Genomic DNA, 22,641 nt, shown 5'->3' with positions numbered 1-22,641 from the left:
CTTTTTTGTTGTTATATACCTGGATGACTGAGAAAACAAACTTTGTGCTTTTGAAGAATAGTTTAATGCAAATAAAGAAACGTATCTGTGTTGGGCCCATAGGTGAATTCATGGTTCAGTTGGTTCTCCTGTCTGTGACGAGTCATTTTATGGCCTGTTGGTTCAATGGTCTGGTCGATGTTGTCTCCATTGGGACTTCCATCCCTAGAAAGATATCAAAGTTGGAAATACAGCTCTATCCTCTGTTCGTGCCTGCCAGCTAGTTCTCTCCAGTCTTGTCTGTTCCTCATCACTCACCTGTTTTTTTCTTGTTGTTTTTTCCTTTTTTTGTTGAACCTCTTACTTCCTCCTCCAATCCTGAACCAAGGACAAGACAAGAATGATTAAGATCCACTCTTTGTAAAATCTAGCTCGGTCTACTTGGCTCAGTTCCGTATTCTGTTCTCCTCTCTTGAAAGATAGAGTCTAGTCCTGTTCCACCTCCCCTGTAAATAAACCCACTTCATTCATTTTAACCTTTATTTATACAGGTTAATCCCATTAAGCCTCAGGGACTAATTTACAAGAGAGACCTGATTTTAACAAAGAGTGATGGCAACAGTGGACAATCATAAAAATCATACAAATTGAGAATAAATAAAAGAAAATGGTACTTAAAAAAAATAAAAACAGCTAGGTTGTAAGGCAATGTAGAATACAATAAACAGGAACATGTCTGCATTTTATTTATTTTTTTGCCAGGAACTTGGCAAATGCTTGAAGACACTTGGAGAGGTCAAGGTTGAGAGTGATGGCTCTATTTGCAAGATATTCCAGGAAACATGAGTGGAGTAGGCGAAGGCCTTTTTTCTTAGGTCAGTCCGCACTCTACACTGTCTGTGTGTACCTTCTTGGTCCTCTGGCTACTCAAGTTCAGTGAAAGTATAACAAAAATCATGCATGTTATATTAATTGGTAACTCTAATTTGTCCTTAGGTGTGAGTGAGAGAGTGAATTCATATCTGTCTTGTCTGTCTTTGTCTCTGTGATGGACTTAAGACCTGTACAGGGTGTCCCCCATCTTTCATACAGTGACTGTTGAAAATGGGCACCAGCGACCCCATGACCCAAAAAGGAAAAAGTGGGTAAAGATAATGGATGGATGGTGTGTTTTGATTGAAAATTGCTTTTTGGTTCACATTCTTTACTAATCTTTATTTCACTTGACAGTTTGGACAATTGTGGAAACTTTAGCATTTATTTTTATCTTGTTTCTCTTTGCACTTCTTGTACAGCTCATGCATCAATGTGTTGGTGCTTTTCTCTTAGATTGAATTGCAGAAAAGTTGTGTTGGGATTTGGGTGGTGGCTGCAGTGTCGACCTTTAAAGCTTCTTTGGAAATTTATGTGGCAAAGATTAATCTTTAGTGCTATTCGTAAAATTTGGACACCCCCAATGTGTTTGTTTTATTGTATGTTTGGTTTATAAGCAATAGTTTGGGCTTTTGTCTGTAGTTAAACTTGGATATATCCAAAACCTCAAGGTTACACTTTGTATGTAGTGGCACTGTTGCACCACCAGAGGGCATCACTTGTGGTGAGTTGAATGTTTGTGAGTGAGCACAGGGGGCAGCACGGTGGCGCAACTGGTAGAGCTGCTGCCTCTCAGCGAGCAGGTCCTTGGTTCAAACCCCGGTCCAGGGGCCTTTCTGGGTGGAGTTTGCATGTTCTCTCCGTGCATGCGTGGGTTTTCTCCGGGTGCTCCGGTTTCCTCCCATAGACCAAAAACATGCATGTTAGGCTGATTGGTAACTCTAAATTGTCCCTAGGTGTGAGTGAGAGAGTAAATGTTTGTTTGTCTCGTTTGTCTCTATGTGGCCCTGTGATGGACTTGCGACCCGTCCAGGGTGTACCCCGCCCCTCGCACAGTGATTGCTGGACATGGGCACCAGCGACCCCCGTGACCCAAAATGGAATAAACGGGTAAAGATAATGGATGGATGGATGGAGTGAGCACAGGGAGAAGAAGAAAGCAAACAGTTGTGGAAGCTGATGTTCTGAGGCAATCAAACCATTTGAAAATCACCAGACGTCCTCCTTCTTCCTTCAAAGTGCAATATTTACAATTTTTGGTTATCAGTATAAATATTGTGACTTCCTTTAGAATCATGTCACTGTTATTTTCTGCAGCTGTTGAAGCTTTATTTTCAAAACTATTGCTACTAAATTCAATATTTTTGATATTACTGGTACAATGGGCAATCCATATTTGACAGATTGTTTCAGTGCAATTGTCTTCATTAATCAATAAATGTTCTTTGGGATCTTTGAGTTTTACATCAAAAAATTACAACTAACATTAATTTTGTAATGTTGATTCAAATCAATACCTTGTAGTGATATTTGGAAGTGTTTGTCCTTTGTTTTTCTTGTTAAAACAGACATACAGCAACATTACTTGGATCAAAGTACAGAATCTTTTTAAAGTGGCTCAGGATTTATTGGATACTTAAGTCAGGTCATGTCATTGCTCTTAAAAACTTCTAAAAAACTTAATCTTTTTGAATATTAATCATGACATGTTTTCTACGTTCGCCCGTTTTTGCTACTTTTTCCCATCTTATTTTAAATTGTAAAAAAGATAAAAATATATCTGTATGCCTTTTTTATAATTGTCTATTGTTGTTGCTGTTGTCTATCGTTGTCATCACTATTTGTTAAAATCAGGTCTCTCTTGTAAATGAGTCCTTGAGGCTCAATGGGATTAACCTGTCTAAATAAAGGTTGAATGAATGACACAAATGTCACAAATTTAGAAAAAAAAAATTGTGGTTTTTGAAAAAAGGACAAGAGGTAAAAAGTTGGCTATGTCATATTCCCTTTTGTCCAAATTATACAAACCCTCCAGTTGGTTCTACTTCATGGTGAAACCATCAATTAGCTATTTGCTACTTGTCAGCTACTTGTCTCATGTTTACCCCACAGGGCACATTAGCACAGATAACCATAATATCTGTTTGCAGAGTCATTAGGACCTTCTGCTACGGCAGAGGTGAGCAAGTGAATTGACATGGCACCACACACACACACACACACACACTCATTAAAAGTTATACAGGAAATTGGTAAACAGCTCTGCTTTGCTGCAAATCTTACCGAGGTTTGTGACCCGTAACTTTTATTTTCACATTGGCTCCTGAGAGATTGATTTAAATTTGCGGCTGGCATCGATTTGAGTAAAAATAAAAGATAATCATGTCATTGCAGGCTGATAATTGGTGCATGAGTTTGCTGATGACCTGTTTACCTCTGAAAAGTTTATGATTAATGGCCATCTTGTATGGTCAGCTAACCCTTATTGTGCACTTAATAACTTCCTTTGCTCCTTGAACTTCTCCTTCCCTGCCAAATCAAGCCAACGGGATGTGTTTTCATTCCCCAAACAGCCAGAGGGCTGCTTGTGTACTGTTAGTAAATTGTGTGCACCGCACATTGGCCTCTGCAGAGATTCCACCTTACAGCCATTGAAGCAGAGTGACATTATGAACAATGTAAGCTGCATTATGCTCATTTGTTCTGACCTTTTCGCCCCAGCATTTCATTATAGAAACAGATTAAAATATATTGATCTTGCTGGCATGGGTCTGTTTTCGCAGCTTTTTACCGGTTTCTGAGCCCACACTGTCTGCTGGCAAGGACAAATTTGAAAGCTTTTGCCAGCCTTATCGTGTTTAGTTTTAAACATGTTTTTTTTTTATTATTATTAAAGTTTAATCGAGTATTTCCCCCTGCCATTAGCCAGTGGGACTGCAAACGTCTCAACCACCGGCCGTCTAATCCCCATCATCAATCACACACCATGACTGTGGGGAGCATGAGCTATTAGGAATAACTGAAAACGCTTTCACTCCTTGACGCAAATGCATTCCCAGTGTTTCCACTCAGACTTGTGACCTGTTCAGGGAGTGCTTCCCTCTTGCCCATGACCGCTGGAGTTGGGCACCAGCTCCCTGTGACTCGAAAAGGAAAAAGCTGGTAAAATATAGGTGGATGGATTTACTTTTTTTTTATGTACAACCTTAATATGACATTTTTTGACTGCAAAAATTAGATTACCGACAATCAAAATGTGTTAAAATTTGGACAAAAGTTGGACAAGTTTTGATTTAACCCCCAAAAAAGTAGACTTCATCTGATTAATATTTGGAGTTGACTCCATTTAAGATGGTTTGCCAACCTCAAAAGCTTAAAAAGCACAAAAATAGCTATAATTCAGTCAATATTGAATTTTAAAGGTAATGACTGAACATTTGATGTGGTTGTAGAGACTGACCCATTAAAACTTTGCTATTAACTATTTGCAGTTCTGTGTGTCTGTTAGCAAATTATCCAATGAACCAGTGGACAAGTTTTAATGATAATCATTTGAACACCAACAACTGATTCATTTTTAGAGCCAACCCAATTTAAGATGGTCGCCACAGCCTCTTCACCTTAAATCACTATAAATCAGTAAAATTTGCAGATACTGTGCTAAGACCTACAAGTGCAACACATTACACAAGAGCTTTGTCTAAACATTAAGTATTAAATATTTGTAAGCAAATAATTTCATATTTCCCTGACAGGTTTTAATGAAATTTTAAGTAATCAACGAATGATCATCTTCAACGTAAATCCTTTTTTAAGTCACACCTGTTCAAGCCAACAAAAACACAATTAATTAAATTGCTATTTTAAAGGTTTGACCAAAACTAGAACTACTGTTTTGTCACAATATAAAATGATCTTAGTTTAAAATGTTCGCAAAACTGAGCAATATATATATATTCATTTAAGGAATGCCAGGCCTTTTGTTTATTCATTTATTTATTTTTTTTGTATGTTGAAAAATGAAAAATGTAAAATGTTGAAACATTTTATAATGTTCAACGTATTTATATTGATTTTCTTTCCAGGATAAAGCATTTTTAATGTTTCAATGTAAGGAAAACAACTACCAAAAGAAATTTGTTTGACCCCCTCTATAAAAAAAAAATAATAATGATAATCTGCCCAAAAATTGTAGCTGCCCATGCCTAGATATATAAAATTACAACAAATGAGTCCCTTTATCTAATAAAGAAACCCATGAAACTTTGGAAAAACGTCTCATTTTTTTGTTGATTAATCAACAAGTCATTCGTTTCATGCAGGGTCTGCAATTTTTGTCCTTTATTTTGTACCTTTCAAGTTGCTGACTTAATGAAAATGTGTAAAATTTGGTGACTTCTACAAATGTCCTCATTTACAGTAATAAAAGGGAATAAATATTGTAATAAATTTGTGCTTTAATATACTTTAAACTTTACTCCAGGCTACCATTAACACAAAATACAAGCAATTGTCTACTTTAGATATTGGGATATTTTGATACTCGTTTCAACAAAGTTAAACTACTTAAACTCTAGGTTATATATTCTAATATTATTTCTAAGTGTACTCACTAAATCATATCATTAAAAAAAGGACATGCACTCAATGAAAAAAATCTTTATTTTTCAGTCCCTCAATGGATTTTTATCATTTTCTCTCCTCTCACCTGCTTCGTCAGTCTGACTGAAATATCCAAGCTTAAATTTTTTGACACATTCATTTATTTGTCTATGTTCCATCCTCCTGATGGATCATCCTTCTAACAGGATAATGTGGGAAGAATGCAGCTTAAAGTCTCATATAGAAACAGTGACCTTAATCTGCAATTTCTTTTCATTACAGCCACCACTGAAAATAAATCTCTGGTCTTGGTCGTGCCTTTGTCATCTATATGTTTGAGTGCATTGGAAAATGTGTTGAGCAGAATGTATGAACTTACAGGCTGTGAAGCATGTACTGATATGTTCTGCTTCAGATAAAGACCGAGAATCTGTTACCTGCTGAAGAAAATGCAAATGTATGTGAATTTGTCGTCCTTTACTGAAGACACTGCAGTTCCATGCGAGGGAAGCTGTGTGGAGCATGAAATAGTTTCATAAAGCTTTAGGGTGGAGGTGTGTTTGATTTATAACAATTTCACATCTGAAATGGAGAATACTTCCAACCGTATCTTTTTTTTTTTTTTGGATACCATCTGTTGTTTAGAAGCCAAAATGTGGAAATTTGCATACATTAAAACTAATGAAAAACTAATGGGCCATCGCAAAAAGCCCGTGAACATGAGCTGTGACATTTCGTAGAAGCAAACAATCCTGCATACGGTGACATGTTTTGTTTCTCAAACAAATTACTTCTTTTTTTTTCCAAGGGCAGATGTTTCCACTACCAGCTCTGCTTTAAAACATCTCTGCCTGTTCCAACAATGTTCCGTCAGGTCATCTGGATGGTTTCTTCTGTTGCTGAGACGTTTCATCCTTCATCCGAAGGACTTCTTCAGTCTGACGAGGCACCGAACCAAACAGAATCCCACAAACAGCTCCCTCCCAGAGTGGAAAACAATTTGCTGGTGATGAGATGGCTTCTTGGTCTCGCCGTCTGTCCCGTCAACTCCCCCAAGGCAGACCCTGCCAAAGTGGTTGGAAACACCAAAGTTCTGAACATTGTTGGATTTATTCCTGGATTAAATGTTGGTGTGATTTGGCGCTGTATAAATAAACTGAACTGAATTGAATATTGCAGAAGTTGTGTGTGGCTACCTGGAAGCTGCCCGTGTTTCTTAGTTTAAATTGTTTTCCAATCAAACTGATACTTGCAGCATTCATGTTACCCCACATACTGCAGTTACCACTGGTGTTAACCCGTCATACACTAATTTTAGTCAATTTTGAGAAAAAAAAATACTACACTTCTTTATTAGCTCAGCTCAATATTATTGTCATATTTCGGACCTTGGAAGGATCAGTTCAGACTCAAAGGATGACCAGGAAAAACAGTCTGCCTGAATAAGTCATCAATTGTGGATTATCTAAATCTGACCCCCCGGTTGGCCTCGAAACAGGTCGACTTATCAGTTTCTCCTGGAAAATGTGTAAACTAAGGAAAAGCTTTGTCTATCGCAACCCCCCCCCCCCCCCCCCCCCCGCCCCAACTTCTGTGGAGTCTATCAGAACTGTGCCGGCCGACCATCATCTCATCTTATCAGGACAATGGACTATCTGTTTAGTGCTTCATGGATTACCTCGTGTCAAATGCATATGTAACGTGTTCATAAATGTGCTTTAGCTGGCAGAGTTTTTTTTATGTCTTAAATCGTGTTCTGTTAGGACGAGGTGTGACTAGATCTTTTTAGTAATGCCACTGTATCCTCTCCTCGTGGCTTTGTCCCTTTTTCTATCTAAAGAAATGTATTCTGTAAAGGATAAGAAGGCCGCGCTTTATAGCAGCAGCTACGTGCACTCCGCCCATCTTTCAGACGACCGTGCGAACATAATCTCGTTGCATCTCGGTGCAATGATAATAAAGCTTATTCTGATTCTGATATTCTGACTCGTCAGTTTTTGAAATATCCCTCTCTAATTATAACTTATAAAATCGCTCCATGTATGAAAGACAAAACGGTTGCTTACTTTGACCTTGTTCCATGTTCAGACCGACTGCTCCAGTGACAGTGAGAGCGAAGATAACTTCATCGTCGTCCCACCTAGAGACCACCTTGGCCTGGCCATATTCTCCATGCTCTGTTGTTTTTGGCCTTTGGGGATTGCGGCCTTCTACTTCTCACAGGGGGTGAGTCCACATACACAAAACTGTCAACACAGATATGGAATGATCATACCTTTCTAGCTGCGGTCTGTTACACATGAAGGATTCAGCAACTGGTCGTCGGGGTCTAGCATTATCCTCACCCACACATGCATACTGCACACATTTTCATGAAGCTGTGAACATTCCACGCACCTACGTCCACATTCCTGGCTTTTGGTGTGGGCCATTACCTGCAGATTAAGGACCATCACACATAATAAACAACCTTCAACTGGCTGTCCTGATGCAAGGCCAGTCTTTATGAAGCTAGCCATCAATAACTCAAGGCCAATCTGTAAGCTTGTTGCTCTGAAAACAGGCGGAGAGCCTCCTTCAGAAAGAGAATATAAATCACTTTAAAGGCTTTATCTGTAAACGCCAAGAAACGAGGTGTTCAAAGTGCTTAGGTGAGAAAGGGCCTTTGAACTATTTCCGGTTTCAAGAGGATTAAAGAAGAACCTAATTAAAGTTGTCCCAACATGTTGAGAATGATAAGCTTACAGACACATTAAAAAGACTTGTTTGAACTGTTGTTCTCCAGTTGAAAGAGTCAAACTTGTTGAGAGAAAAGCACAATAGCACTCTAAATTATGACATTATTCATAATGAATTGTTCATTTTTGTGTATTTTCTATTCAGAACCTGAGCTTTTATTTTGTACCTATCCTTAGTTTTAGGACCAGTGCAGTTTTTGTTTCAATTACTTGTCAAATACTTAAGCCTGGGGTGTGTTTTAATAGTTTAAATGTCAGATCTTGGATTTGAAATTAGATTTTTCACTTGGTTTCGGTTACATCGATATGTCGGTTTTAGAGCCAGTACAATTAAAAGCAAATGGAAAATGGAATATTCTCTTTATTTGAAAGAACCCTCTTTTTAGCGTCAAAACACTAAAGCAAGCCATATACAACAAAGTAGAATTTGTCAACTAGTAACGTCATTATAAAATTAAAGAATAAAAGTCTTATTGTACCATCTTATTAATTTCAACATCAGTCATTTCCTTTAGGCCGTGTATCAAACTAAACTATTGACAACTGATATAAAACTGAGAACGTATCTTTTGTTAGAATAGTAGTACAAGACAAATGTTTGTTTTATCTAATGTGATCTAAATGTGATGCTAAATAAAATCCACATGCAGCGTTGAACATTTCTCAATGTGAAAGTACAAATAAATCATGAGTTTAGCTCTCACACCCTTAATGAGTTCTAGTGCTGTTCATAAACAAGTGACACTAATTAAAAGCCCGGCGGTGTGTTTACTGGTGATTATTAGATACCAGAGGGCGTTTTAAATCCCACAGTTTTAGACCTTTCTAACTTTCGCTACTGAGTCCTTTTTTTTTTCTTTCTTTTTTTACTGAACAGATTTAAAACAAACCGATCTTAAAATCCTGCAGGATGTCTCAACCCACAGTTCTTGCTTTGCTTTAGTGTAGCGTGCTTAAGATTCTTCTTCAGTGCATTTTTGTAGCCGCTTAAAAAGAATGCTATTCAATAAACGATGCAACATGGTTTAAAACTGTTTTCGTTTAATTCCAACCCTTCTTTCCTCCACTTTTGTAAGAAACAACTGAGATGATGTTGCGCAAAACAAAGAACATAATCACTACACGTGTTGCTGCAAATCAGTTCTGTCCTACGCCTTATCAAAGGACAAACGCATGACGCATTTTGGGAATACTGCATCACATACAAACATATTCTGTTCCCACTCGTATGCAGGACAACATTTTGAGTATATTGCGTTGCCTTAGACCGTAATGTTTTTTATCAAAAGCTCATGTCCTTTGTCAAGTTCAAGCCAGTCAGTGAATTCTCTTGTCAGAAGCTAATTTATTACTTCCTCAGTAGTTATGTGGATGTGATGAGTGTGTATCTCGATACACCTTCTGAAGGTGTATCAAGAAGAGCAATCAAAAAAGGATGCGGTGAATATCGGAACAGACTTATTGTAAAGATTTAGTGTCCTGCTGTAGAAGTCTTCTTTTCATTAAGTTGCACAAAACGTGTCACTAAATAATAATGTTCTAAATAGTATTCAATGTTTTGGGGGTTTTTGTGGCTGAATTTAAGTTTAAATCTTGGAAAAGACAACATAAAGGAATAAATAAATCAGCATTTTAAATCAATGCATAAGTATTTCCTGCTGTCTTTAATACCAGAGCTTTAAATAATGACTCTTATTTTGAAAAATTATGGATTTTTTTTTAGCCTAATTTTATATGTTTTGCACAAATGCACACAATATTCCAAGATCTTGTGGCATGTGTTAGCTAAATATGTGTGGAGAATAACTCCTAGCTACTATCACACCAAATTATTATTTCTTCTTCTTTCGGCTGCTCCCTTCTTCAGGGGTCACCACAGTGAACTCAGTCGCGCAAAGACTTGGCAATTATTTTTACGTCGGATGTCCTTCCTGACACAACCACAGACCACCGAGCTACCACAGCCCTCTGTGTGGAGCAGAGAGCTGCCATCTGGCGCCCAGGGGAGCAGATGGTGGAGGTTAAGGGTCTTGCTCAAGGGCTCAGAGTGGGGCAAATGAGGGTGGAGACCGGAGCGGGTGCTTCACTTATCCTACCCACATTTTGTTGTAGTTGGTACCGGGACTTGAATTAGTGATCTTCCAATCACAGGCCCACCTTCTTTAACCTCTGCGCCACCACTCCCTCCACTATCGCACCAAATATGACTCCAAATGTAGACTCATCTGTAAATGTAGCGATTTTTTTAACCATTCTTGTCTTTGCTAAATCCACTTAACTCTGGCGGCCATGTTAAATTGGTTTGACTCCAAAACTGAATCCGTTGTAGACGAACATTTTGCAATTTATTTTTATTTTTTGTGAGCGTTACAATTAAATCCGTTGGCTTGTTAATGAGTTGTTAACAGAGCACAAACAAAGGAATTCACACAACTAGACATAGACACAAGCAAATACTTTTTTTGGCTGTGGCAATCGCTAAATATAATTATTTTATGTTCATTACTCTAAATGTGGTCAGATCTTTATCTAAATTACAGATTTAGACTAACACAAACTGGCTGAACTGATAATAAAAACCAAATAGCCTTTAATGCCTCCTGAGACTTTGTTGGGGGGAAAAAAGCTGAATTTCCAAGTTAAGGACTTATTTTTGTCTCAACCTCACTTTTACAGCTCACTGCCTCTGTTGCACTGCGTTAGCAGATTCATTAGAGATTTTTAGAAAGGTAGCCGAACGAGCGAGAGATAAAAGTTTAGAAATGACGGCACATCAGCCTTACCATTTACGCTCGGAGCGTTCACAAACAAAGCAGTTAGTGACTGTAATAGAGTCTGTAAATGGCAGATCAATAGTGTTGTTGCTCCAGTGGAAGGTCACGCCTGGTCAAACAGAGAGCTGCAGGAGAGGAGTTGAGTCAGTGCATCAGGGAATGGACCAGCACAGACACAGACTGGCTTTTATACACCGCCTTAAATTAATGTGTGCTGTGTTTGGATGAGAATAAATGTTTTAATCCCGTGTAGTGGGATTATGGTTTCAAGATTTGTGCTAACGAGTTTTCAGCACACACACATGTTAATAACTACAGTAAAATATTGTAAATACCTGAAAGCTGTTTGTTTTGAGCTTTCAATTGGGAAGTCTTAATACCACTAACAGAGTAAAGGTTTTGTTTTGGTCATGTAGATCATTTTGTTTTTCTCGGCTCTGAGACGTCTGCGCAGGAAAGTGATTCCTCTCACTATTATGCTAATACAACTCCCCTGAAGTTAGATTATGACATACAAGTCGTCACAAGGAATGAAAATAAATGAGCTAATTTCTGGTAATGTATTTGTGAGGGTATCATGGTCCATGAAGGGACTGGGCCCAGATGCAGGCAGACATGAGGAGCCCGAGTCAAACAAAGTGTATTATATAAATGAAAACAAAAAACTGACGTGGCAGCAACAGTTCACAAAACGCAGGGGTGCGCTAGAAGGAGGACTGAGACGATGAACTCCTGAGACTTTGTTGGGGGGAAAAAAGCTGAATTTCCGAGTTAAGGACTTATTTTTGTCTCAACCTCACGTTTACAGCTCACTGCCTCTGTTGCACTGCGTTAGCAGATTCATTAGAGATTTTTAGAAAGGTAGCAGAGCGAGCGAGAGATAAAAGTTTAGAAATGACGGCACATCCGCCTTACCATTTATTTATTGTAGGAGTGGTGATCAGAAATAGTTTAAACAGGACGGGAGGTGAGCGGAAAGTGGCACCAGCTGAGTGATTACGAATAGGAAACAGGTGTAAGTGGGAACTGACTGAAGAACTGAGAGGCCGAGGGAGGGTAAAAATGAGAACTGGCAAATAGAAGGAGTTGAAACAAGGGACAGAAAAATAAAACAAAAACCATAAAGAGAAATAAAATTAAGACTAAACTAACTAAATAACTGACAAAGCACAGACTATGACAGAAAGAAGAAACAGAGACCTTCTGCTTTATGTGGTATTTTGTAGAAAAACCTTTTAACGGCCCTGGATTGACTTTTGACAGCACCAAGCAGAATGAGTCTCCAAGCAGCCACGTCTGAGATGTTATCTTTTCTTCTATGACACCCTATTTCAATCACTTTGTCAAGGTTGTGGAGATAAAGCCTTAAATGCTTCTAACCATTTTGCTTTCAAGGGTATCCTCTCATTCACATTGGCATGTACATCGGTTAAGGCTCTCATCTCTCTTGACCGTATTATAGCTTATTTTCAGTTAATCTTCTATAGTCTTATAGGGACACCCTTAACATGTCTGAATCATTTCATTTTTTTTTTTTTTTTACATTGCAGTTAAGTGTTTTGAGGGATAAAAGAATGAGCAATTTGCCTTGAAAAACGCTGTACACCCAGTTTATTTTTAAGGTGATACAACTGTCAGAGTCTATGTGTTATTTGTTTTATAATGTTTTGTGTACTATTTGTATTAGGTGCACTATTAGATGCATCCCTGTCCCAGCAAGGGTGACAAAAGAATCCTCCGCCCCCTCCCCTTCTCTTATGACCTGTGTCAGACCTCAGCAACAAGCTGTGTGTCCTGCACCTGGCGGAGGGTGCCCACTCCCTGCAAGAGAGTGACAGGAAACTGACATGTAGGCTAGACAGGTTACATGAAATAATGCACGTTTCATTTTTTATTTGAGGGGGAGGCCGGGGTGCATGTGTTGCCCTTGACCTGTCTCCACACACCTCATTTAGCTCAGCCTTCCCAAGTTGATTCTCGCAGATCTTCTGCGGTCTGACATTGTGCTTCATGCCCTGCCTGTGTGTCCATCAACTTTGTTATTTAGGTTTCTCTAACTGTTACTCTAGCTTTTTGTTAACTGTGATTCTGTGAATACATCTTTAGTTTATTGAGATCCTCGTTTGTCTGCATTCCTGGGTACGACATCTAACACCAACCTTGACAACATTCACACACACATTAAAAGTAAAATTTTCAGTTTGCAGTGTGTCGCGATAACAAATTTTGCTGGGCGATTAATTGTCTCAGAAATTATTTCGATAAACGATAATATTGATTGAAATTTGACAATAATCAGTAGAAGAAATGTTTAATTTGTTTGACATGTAGTACATTTTTCGACCACCGGATGGCAGTATAAGATGGTTTGAACCGAAGGATGGAAGTAAGGGAGTGAGCGTATCTTTGTAAGAAAAATGGGAGGGAGGCTCCTTCATGTGACATGACAGTCTCTTCAGTTCTCAAAATGGAGGCCGGTCAGGGTGGTTTGAGCTCATTAGCATAGCATTTGTCACACAAAGCTTTTAATAAAAATTCAGTAAACAAGTTCTGAGAAAAACTTTTTTTCACGAAGGCACAGGTTTCAACTGTGAATTTTGGAGCTTCAACAAGACGGAGGTTTTTTCCCGAGATTAACCTGTTAGCTTAGCTCGTAGCTTAGCTTCTCAGCTTAGCTGCTTTTAAGGATTCAAAAATGCAATTTTGGATAGTTAAACTGTATTTTAAAGAGATAAGAGAAAGGGAGGGGTTAGTGAAGAGGACCAGAGTTTAACCTTTTGTCATCCAGCGTCTTCAGTAGAAAGAGAGAGACATGACGAAACGATTAAGCCGATAAATGAAAATGAGGTAGATAATTTTCATTTATCATGCGATTAATTGATTTATTGTTTATCGCGACATGCCTTTGTTTGACACACACATTTTTGGGGTGTAACTTAAGTTGTTTTCACACGTGATAGTCCAGTAGACTTGATTCAATTGGGGACCAAAATTTGGAAAATTTGTTAACATTTTCATCTGGTGCAGTTCACATTTACACTGCACTGAGTCCATCGAGTCAAACCCTTTGAGTTACCTGTCTCCTCCCCTCACCTGTAGGGGCGCTGCACCAAGAACTACTGAAGGAAATGACTCTGAAGAAGATACTGAGTGCAAATTACTTCTGGATATAAAAACAAAAAATTTACACAGAACGCCCTGCGCTGCAGTCCACTTCCTGCTTTTGGAGCGGACTCAGGTCCGCTTGTATTCACGATGCAGTTGAACCGCACCAGAGTTCACTTCAACCGAACTGAGACCTAGGGTTTTAGGTGGACCAGAGTTGGCTTTCTTGGTCCGCATCAGAGTTCGATTGTGCATTCACACCTCCCCAAATGAACTAGACTTTCTAGGCAAACGGACTAGAGTTCAATTAAAGTGGTCTAAACAGGGCTGGTGTGAATGCACCCTTAGTCACAGTCCAGTATGCACTATAGTATGAGGGTCATAGTCAGTAAGATTAAGACAAGAAATAAAGTTCAACACACAAGACAGGACCTTGACACATCCAATCAGAAGTAGTCTCACACATACAAACCTTGCAGTGTGTGAGCAAGCTGAGCTGATCACTCTGCAGCCTTAATTCGATTTTTATTTTAATGAGTCTCATTGCAGCTTTCACGAACACACTAACACTGCTTTCTACTTAGTGTGGGATAAAGAGTGTGGGAGGAAGATGTTGCTCAGGACGTTCAGCTGAACAAACCTAAACCTCCAAAATCATGCAGTATTATGAAAATGCAGTGCTACTTGGTCTTTTTCTCCTCCTCCTGGGTAAATGTAATGCCATAGCTTTTCTGTGACAGCCTGACAGTGTAGTAGCTAGTCATTTCAATGCCACAGCTTGTACGCTGCATGCGTCTGATATATTTTCAAACTGCCAGCAACCAGTGGTGAAATTAGGCATAGTTTGTACATATGCATCTTTCTCAATGTGGGGGTGGGGGGTTAAGGGTCCTGCTCAAAGGCAGGTGTGAGTGCTCCACCTTTCTCATTCACAGTTTGAGTTAACAGTCAGGAGATTCAAACTGGTGAACTTCCAATCACAAATTCACCTTCTCTAACCTCTGAGCCACCATTCTGCAAACTAAATGCAACTCAAAGTGGTTTAAAAAAAAAAAATTAAACAAATCTTAAATACATCCATTCATCATGTTCAATACCCCAGACTAAAGTCCATCCATCATCTTTCATCCAGTTCTTTGATTTTGGGTCATGGAGGTCACTGGTGTCCATATCCAGCAGTCACTGTGTGACAGGCAGGGGACACCCTGGACAGATCTCCAGTCCATCACAGGGACACATAGAGACAAACGAGACAACCAACCATTCACTCTCTCACTCACACCTAGAGACAATTTAGAGTTACCAATCAGTCTAACATGCATGTTTTTGGTCTGTGGGATGAAACTTGAGAAACCCACACATGCACGGAGAGAACATGCAAACTCCACCCAGAATGGTCCCCAACCTGAATTTGCTCTGGTGACCTTCTCACTGAGAGGCAACAGCTCTACCAACTGAGCCACCGTGCCACCCCCAGACCCAAGTACTCCTGCAATTTTCTTGTTTACAGGCAACAGCTCACTGTTGTGCCTCCCAAGCTCCAAATCATTTAAAGAAAAGGAAATCAACTCCAAATTTTAGCTCAACATCTGTAAGGATGACTAACTTACTGCCGTTTATGTGTTTTCCAAGGTTGGTTAGCTATAAAGGCTCTAAAAGTGAAGTAATTAGATGGACAGTAGTCCCCTGCTACTTCATGGTTCAACTTTTGTGGACTCGCTCTTTTGCGGTTTCTCAAAGTAAGATTGGACATGACACACAATTGGCTGATTGATAAATGAGCCGCAAGATCGGCATGGCTATTTTTATTTAAAATCAATTATTCAAAATTATTTAGTACCTGCTGCACCTGTGTGCATCCCACAGGCGCAGGGAGAAGCTCCCTCTTGCAGCCTGTCATGATCTCTGCTCTGCAGTGGAGAAGTGGGCGTGGCCAAGTGTGCTGGCAGGGAGAAGGGGTTCTCTGCAGGCCAAAAGTGGGTGTTTCTGGCTAATAGGCGTTTGTGGGGGGGCTAACACTGATTGGCTAGCTGTATTTGCTGCTCTTTAGTTAAGTTACATCAACTCTTTTTTAAAACTGAAGGTTTCTAAGAACCAGCATTATATCTGCTGTCAAACACAAGAAGATTCTCTTTTGTTGTTGGGTTGTAGGCTGCACCTGACACAGGTTGGCTTGAGTGTGGTCTGGGTACAATGAAATGTGAAGCATCTGAAGCGAAACCTGTTCCTATTTGTCCAAAAAGTCTGGTCTCAATTAAAGATCATGTGTCCTGTAACAGATAATGGCCCAAAACAAACGCTAAAAACAAAATTTGCTCTTTAGAAGTTCTTCTATGAGATCTGATCTATGAAAGGAGCTGAAACATGGAGTAGGATTGACCCTTAAAATGTGAGACAGCTGAGGAATTTAACCAGTAAACAGAAATATCAGCTCCAGTTGCAGAAACTGACAATCACTCATCTGCAGTGACTGATTTAAAATGTTGAACAAGAAAATGTAAAGTTAAAGGAAACATCCTTTGTCCCAAGACCAGTTTAAGTATCATTAATATTTTTCTTCCTTTATGAATCGATTGTAACTATTTTCACATTTTTCAACAACCAAAATGGATTTTGTTTTTAATGTTATGGCTAGGTATTAAAAAAAAACAAAACATTTAGCCCTCCCCACTACCCAGTTATGTTGCTCTTATTTTGAAATGTAACCGGAAGTTCTGTGTTAAGAGAGGTGGAAAGCGAAGTTATGGAGATGCCGCCAATGTTAAACCTGAGACGCCGCTAATGTCGAACCGATTAACATCATAGACATAATATGCCTGTGGTTAACACAATCTGCCAATAACGCCTTGTTTTTAGACATAAAGTGTCTGTGGTTAACACAAACGGCTTTTTATCGTTCAGCCTTTTTTTCTATCATCCAATCAGATGTGGCCGGCCAGACACGCCCATTTTTCTATCGTCCAGTCAGATGTGGCCAGCCAGACATGCCCATTTTCCTATAGTCCAATCACATTTGGCCGGCCGAATACGCCCATTTTTCTATCGTCCAATCAGATGTGGCCACCCAGATACGCCTTCCGAATTTGCCTGCAACGATACCTACTTGCTGGCAGGTGGCAGAGAGAGTGGAGATCATGACAAGCTGTGCTCTTTTAGAGTGTTAAGAGTTTAGAAACATTGCTTAGAATATTGCAAGAGAGGGTTTAAAATTTAAATTACATATATGTATGTATGTATCATGTATGCATGTATGTATGTATGTATACTAAATTAAAGTACTACTTACTACTTGCACTACTATTCCTACTTTGCAGTTTTTCACTTATTGCGGGAGCGCTGAGAACAGACACCCCTGTGATAAACGAGGGACTACCGTACATTGAATGTTCACTTTTTAAGAGTTTCATTAAAGCCTTTTATTTGCTTTATGAGGTATTTTGCTGTCAAAGAGACAAACACACATGCAGTAACAAAAATCACCCACCTTTTATCGTTACAAGATAGAATATTAGATTAAAGTTTAAATGGCTAAAACTGAAACAGTGCTGGGCTATGGACAATTTGACATCATTTCCAAAACGATTTAATAAAATAAAAACTTGAATGAAATCAGGGTGTGGGTTTTTAACCCTATAAAATTAGTCATTTTTCATCACAACTGCTTTAAAAGCTTCCCTTCTATAAGAACCTTTATGTAGCCATCTTTATCATCCTCTACTGACTGGCTCCCCTCAAGGGTAAGAAGCACTGACACGGGTCATAAATCCTTCTGGATTTCAATTATGATGAAGGCTGGAAATTCTGCAGGAAAAAAAAAATGCATTAGAGATTTTATTTCAGTGTCTCGGAGCTTGAGAGCAAAGTTTAATATCAAGTGCAAAGATCATATGAAGATTTTCCTTGGTGTCTTAGCCTCACTGTCATAGTCAGATATCGTCACTGCAGAAGCTGCACGTAGCCAACAGGCACAACTCCTCCGTTTTAAATAAGAAAACTCATATGTTTTGAAAGGATCAGCCTTAAATATGACACTGAAGGACTGACCCTGAGGCCAATCTCATCATACTCTCACACATCAGACAGTGCTGTTAAAATAAATGCAAGATTAATGGAGGTCATTTTACACCTTGACATCTGACGTTTGCAGTCATTTGACACATTAGTCTGACTCGTGCATAAACACAATAAATTAATTATCAGCTCTGAAGTGTTACTAAAAATATACATGTGACAACGCTGTTATAATAGACAACTGAATTTATCTAGAGGAAGACAGAGGATGGCTAAACAAACAGCACCTTTGAATCGTTTTGCCATATCTTTATGGCATGTTTGAATTCCATTCAAAAGTAAGAATGAAAAGCAAAGAAAGAGAGGAATCTGTTGTTCTTTTTATTCGGCTCGAAAGAAATGGTCTGCAAAATCACATGCAGTGGACAGGACGAACAAGGCCTTTGTTCATGTGTTTTTACATTTGTATGGATTTATCACATTTATATTAATTTTATTGAAAATTTAAAAAATTTATTTATGTTTCAGTTTTTTGGTTTTGTTTTTGAGCAAGTTTGAAAACTGCTGACACCAACTAGAAAAAAATAGTCAGAGCATTTACTTTTACATTACTGGTAGCAATACATTCAATACAGCCTGGTATTATATTCAGTTCAGTTCAACTCAAGTCAAAAAATACTTTATTAACCCCAAAGGGAAATTAAATGTTGTTGTAACTCATCATCCTGGTTTCATTAAAGAGTTGCTATAGATGCTGATGCTGTGGGCAGGAAGGAGCTCTTGCAGCAGTTGCAGATGTTGATCCGTCCACTTGAATCCGATGGGTTTCTTGGTCTTCCTGGGCAGCAGGACCGCATGAATGGGCAGAACTCCTCCCCTGAGCGATAGTCGCTCCTCCCAGCAGCTTGTTGACCTCTTCGTCATTGCGAACAGCCAGCTGCAGGTAGCAGGGGATGATCTCTGCCCTCCTGCTGTCACGAGCTGCGTTTCCCGCCTTCTCCAGGATCTCGGCAGTCAGGCACTCGAACACCGCCGCCACGGGAATGCATCCGTGGCACCTCTTTTCCAACTCACCTTGGACTTGAGGCTGCAGCCAAGGCATTATAACTTCTGAGATCTTAATCAGCTACTCTCAGTTAAAAAAACAACAACAAACAAACAAAAAAATAAGTGTTGCCATGGTTACGCATCATACCAAACGTCCAAAAGTAACCAAGTTTCAGTGAAAATCCCTCCAGCTGCACAGCATCCGACACCAGAGTAAATAATCATCCAAAAAGAAAAAGCGGTTTACATCCAGAAAAAATAAGAAAATAATATAGTAAGTTATCTCAATCATTCAGGTATACGAATCACAAAAAAGTTAAATCGTGTCATGTGGACAGATTCTTTTTGGAAGAAACTGATGTATGACTGACCGATTAAATCTTTCAGATGAAAGATGAAACGTTTCTTCCTAAAGGGATCTGTCCAGATGACATGATTCAACTTTTTTTGTGATTTATATACCTGGATGTTTTAGCTACCTTACTATTTTTGAACCGATGTCCTCAGGCTGGTTTGGTGAGTAGCAAGGAGCCATTTTGTCCATAACATCTGATTGTTGTGCACTGATGATCCATTGTTTAGACTGATGGTCTCCCATTTTTGTATGTGCAAAGTAGGGGTGTAACAATATATTGATTTAAATCAATTTATCGATTAAATGATTAATGATTCAGTCATATCGTGGCAAAACTAAAACATTGATTTAAATCGTCATCTTTAAAATACGCTTTTCTTTTAAAATTCCCAAGGCACGTCTGTGTCACCATTTCTGTGCACGGCTGCGCTGCTGCGGCCACCTCAGCAACATGGCAGACGAGGCAGAAAACACAGATAATGTAATTCGCTCTCCTGCTGGATTTAAATCAACGCTGTGGAAATATTTTGGATTCTGACCAAAGGACGGCTCAACAGATAAAACTCATGTCGTATGCAACAGGTGCCAGTGTGAGTTCAAATACTCGAAAACAACAAATTTTGCCGTTCACCTGAAGAAGAAACACGGCATTGATAGCCATGTTATGTAAGCTCAATGTCTATTTTTGTTTCTGAGAAATGTGAGACTATACTGAACAGGTCATTTAGTTTTAATTTTTCTTTAATAAAGAAAAAAATGTTTTTTAATTGAAATGCCTGTTGCCTGTAATAACAGAAATAAAATGGTTAAATCATATTTGAATTGTTTTTGTAAATGTATTTATATATAAATGAGATGGGCATTTGATATCGCAATATATCGATCGCAGACTTGTGAATCGTATCGAAATCGTATCGTGTCAGACTTTGTGATTTTGAGAAAAATTGTATAATCATAAAAACAAATCAATATAATATCCCATCGTGGTAAAGCTGGTGATTTACACCCCGAGTGTAAAGCACGTTTCTGGGAATTCCACAGCAGACTGGCATGAAACACGTCAATAAGGTGATATTTAACACGACAGATCCTGTTAGCAGGCCTCATTGATGAAGTCTTTCAGATGAAAGATGAAGCATTTCTTCCAAAAACAGTCTGTCCAGATGACATGATTTAACTTTATTTGTGAAGAAGAAAATAAGTTTTCAAAAGCAATTTCTCAGAATTAATGTAACAGAGCTATTCCAACATGCAGCCACCTTGAGCGGCACAATTCTAGAGTATACATCTGGTACTTGCATAGTGCGTACCCCATATTACTGAGTACATACTTTGTAAGTACAGTGTTACAAGTCACTTCACAATAAAACCCAGTCACCATACCTATCCTCTGCATACAGTACATGGACTCTGGTCCCCAAAATAAAACATGGCAGCTCCTGTAAAGGCACAGTCTATGAATGGATTGTTCAAAAGGAAATAAAGCGCATATCAAATAAAGTAAATAAATCAGCTCAGATATGCTATCAGAGATGATCTTTTATCGTGTCATGTTCCAAGAGAGTTGTGCTTGGGGAGGTAGCTTGTTGTGAATGTATGCTGACGTATAGAGCATGGTGAGCATGCAAGATAATGTGTCTGGGGATATGCAAATGATGAGAAAAACCTGTGGTAGCAACATCATACAAAGGCATTAAATGCAAAATAATGCAAAAAGGTCAAGTCTAAACCATTACAATCCCGGAAATATATATCCAGTACTAAAATGATCAAATGCAGCCCTTAACAGAGTTGAACGTATGCAAGAACAATGCACATGAAATAAAATAACACATAAATATTAATGCAATTAAATGTCTTGAAATTTTGTCCCAGTATGAGTGCAGCCTATGTATGTAATCTGTAGCCCCAAATGTCAATGTTTAATTTTTGAATAACTGATGGAAACAACTCCTCACCATTACACAAACAAACTGTGTCAGGGGGGTGATTGAACAACCTCCCATCATTTACCACAACACCGCGGGACATTTACAAGTTTTCACCGGTTTCTGTTTTACAGGAACGACTTCACCGCTACAGTTAACACAGCCCCTGGGAGAGGAGCTGTACGAGCCTAACTGGGATAATAAAACACGCTGCTGCTTTAACTGGGTCATGGCAATGTTGCCTGCTACCAACAAAAGTATAAAACGCTCCAAGAAACAAAAGCACTGTGGACGCAGAAACAATTTATTTGTATTTGTTGAATCGTTATATTGCACACATCAATATCCTTTTGTTTTAATAATGGCTGATAATGATTCATTTGCTTTTCTCACATTTGACATTGGCACTAAAGACTTTTTTTCCTTAGACCCAGCTATGCCAGATAAGCTCTCCTCGGTTCATTTAATAGGTCCATTCTTCAGTTTTATTGGTTTTTCTTTTAATTTTCCAAACATTATTTTTAAACTGTTTCCTTTTTTCTTGATGTCGCTGCAGACACTGATTTCTGACTCTGTTTTCTTTATGCATTTTTTTTACAGACAACCAAGGCAGTGAATAAAGGTGACTTCCCACTGGCCAACATTGCCTCCCGGAGGGCTTTGTTCCTTGCTGCTCTCTCCATCACTATAGGCACCGGTGTGTATGTAGGTGTGGTGGTTGCTCTCATTGCCTACCTCTCTAAACCAGGACACATATAGCAGAAGTTCCCTCCTTTCACACAAATCCAGGCAGCCTGAGAAGAGAACACCCTCCTTGGTCAGGGGGGACATCGTTGCACCTGCACACTTTGAGGAAAACTTGATGTGGATGTACAGCCTTTTCTTTTTTTACTCATTTCACCATTTTTCATGTCCAGACTTCTCTTCCTGAAGGCTTTCTGTCCTCTGCCACAGTGACTGGAAAGAGGTTCAAACTTTTGGACAGGAACAAAGGGAAAAACAAACTTTACTTGTCTTCTTTTCTTTTCTTTTTTTGACACTGTGGATGTGATGGAAGCATTTGATGTTTGAGCTCATCTTGCATTCCTCTGAACTTAAACCCATTATTGTTTGACTGTTGTTGTTTTTCCAACTTCCAATGTCCCCACAGGAACTCTAAAGATAGGGTATAATTCAATTCATCAAATTTAACTAATAATACTGTTAAAACTTGAGTTTTGGTTTAAAAA

At 38.9% G+C, this 22,641-nt stretch overlaps 1 protein-coding gene across 1 annotated transcript in view; it reads left to right on the top strand.

Annotated features, from left to right (window-relative positions):
- Positions 1 to 22,284, top strand: part of syndig1l (synapse differentiation inducing 1-like) — a 44,321-nt gene extending 22,037 nt beyond the window's left edge. Inside the window, exons 2-3 of the mRNA XM_037685357.1 lie at positions 7,543 to 7,680; positions 22,013 to 22,284. Of these exons, the coding sequence (XP_037541285.1) occupies positions 7,543 to 7,680; positions 22,013 to 22,171 (297 nt within the window). The 3' untranslated portion in view covers positions 22,172 to 22,284. The remainder of the gene's footprint in view (positions 1 to 7,542; positions 7,681 to 22,012) is intronic.
- Positions 22,285 to 22,641: the final 357 nt, after the last annotated feature.

This window comes from Nematolebias whitei, chromosome 12 (genome assembly GCF_014905685.2).
Source record: "Nematolebias whitei isolate Nwh7 chromosome 12, NemWhi1, whole genome shotgun sequence".
Classification (NCBI taxonomy): Eukaryota; Metazoa; Chordata; class Actinopteri; order Cyprinodontiformes; family Rivulidae; genus Nematolebias; species Nematolebias whitei.
This window is presented reverse-complemented; position numbering and strand designations above follow the sequence as displayed.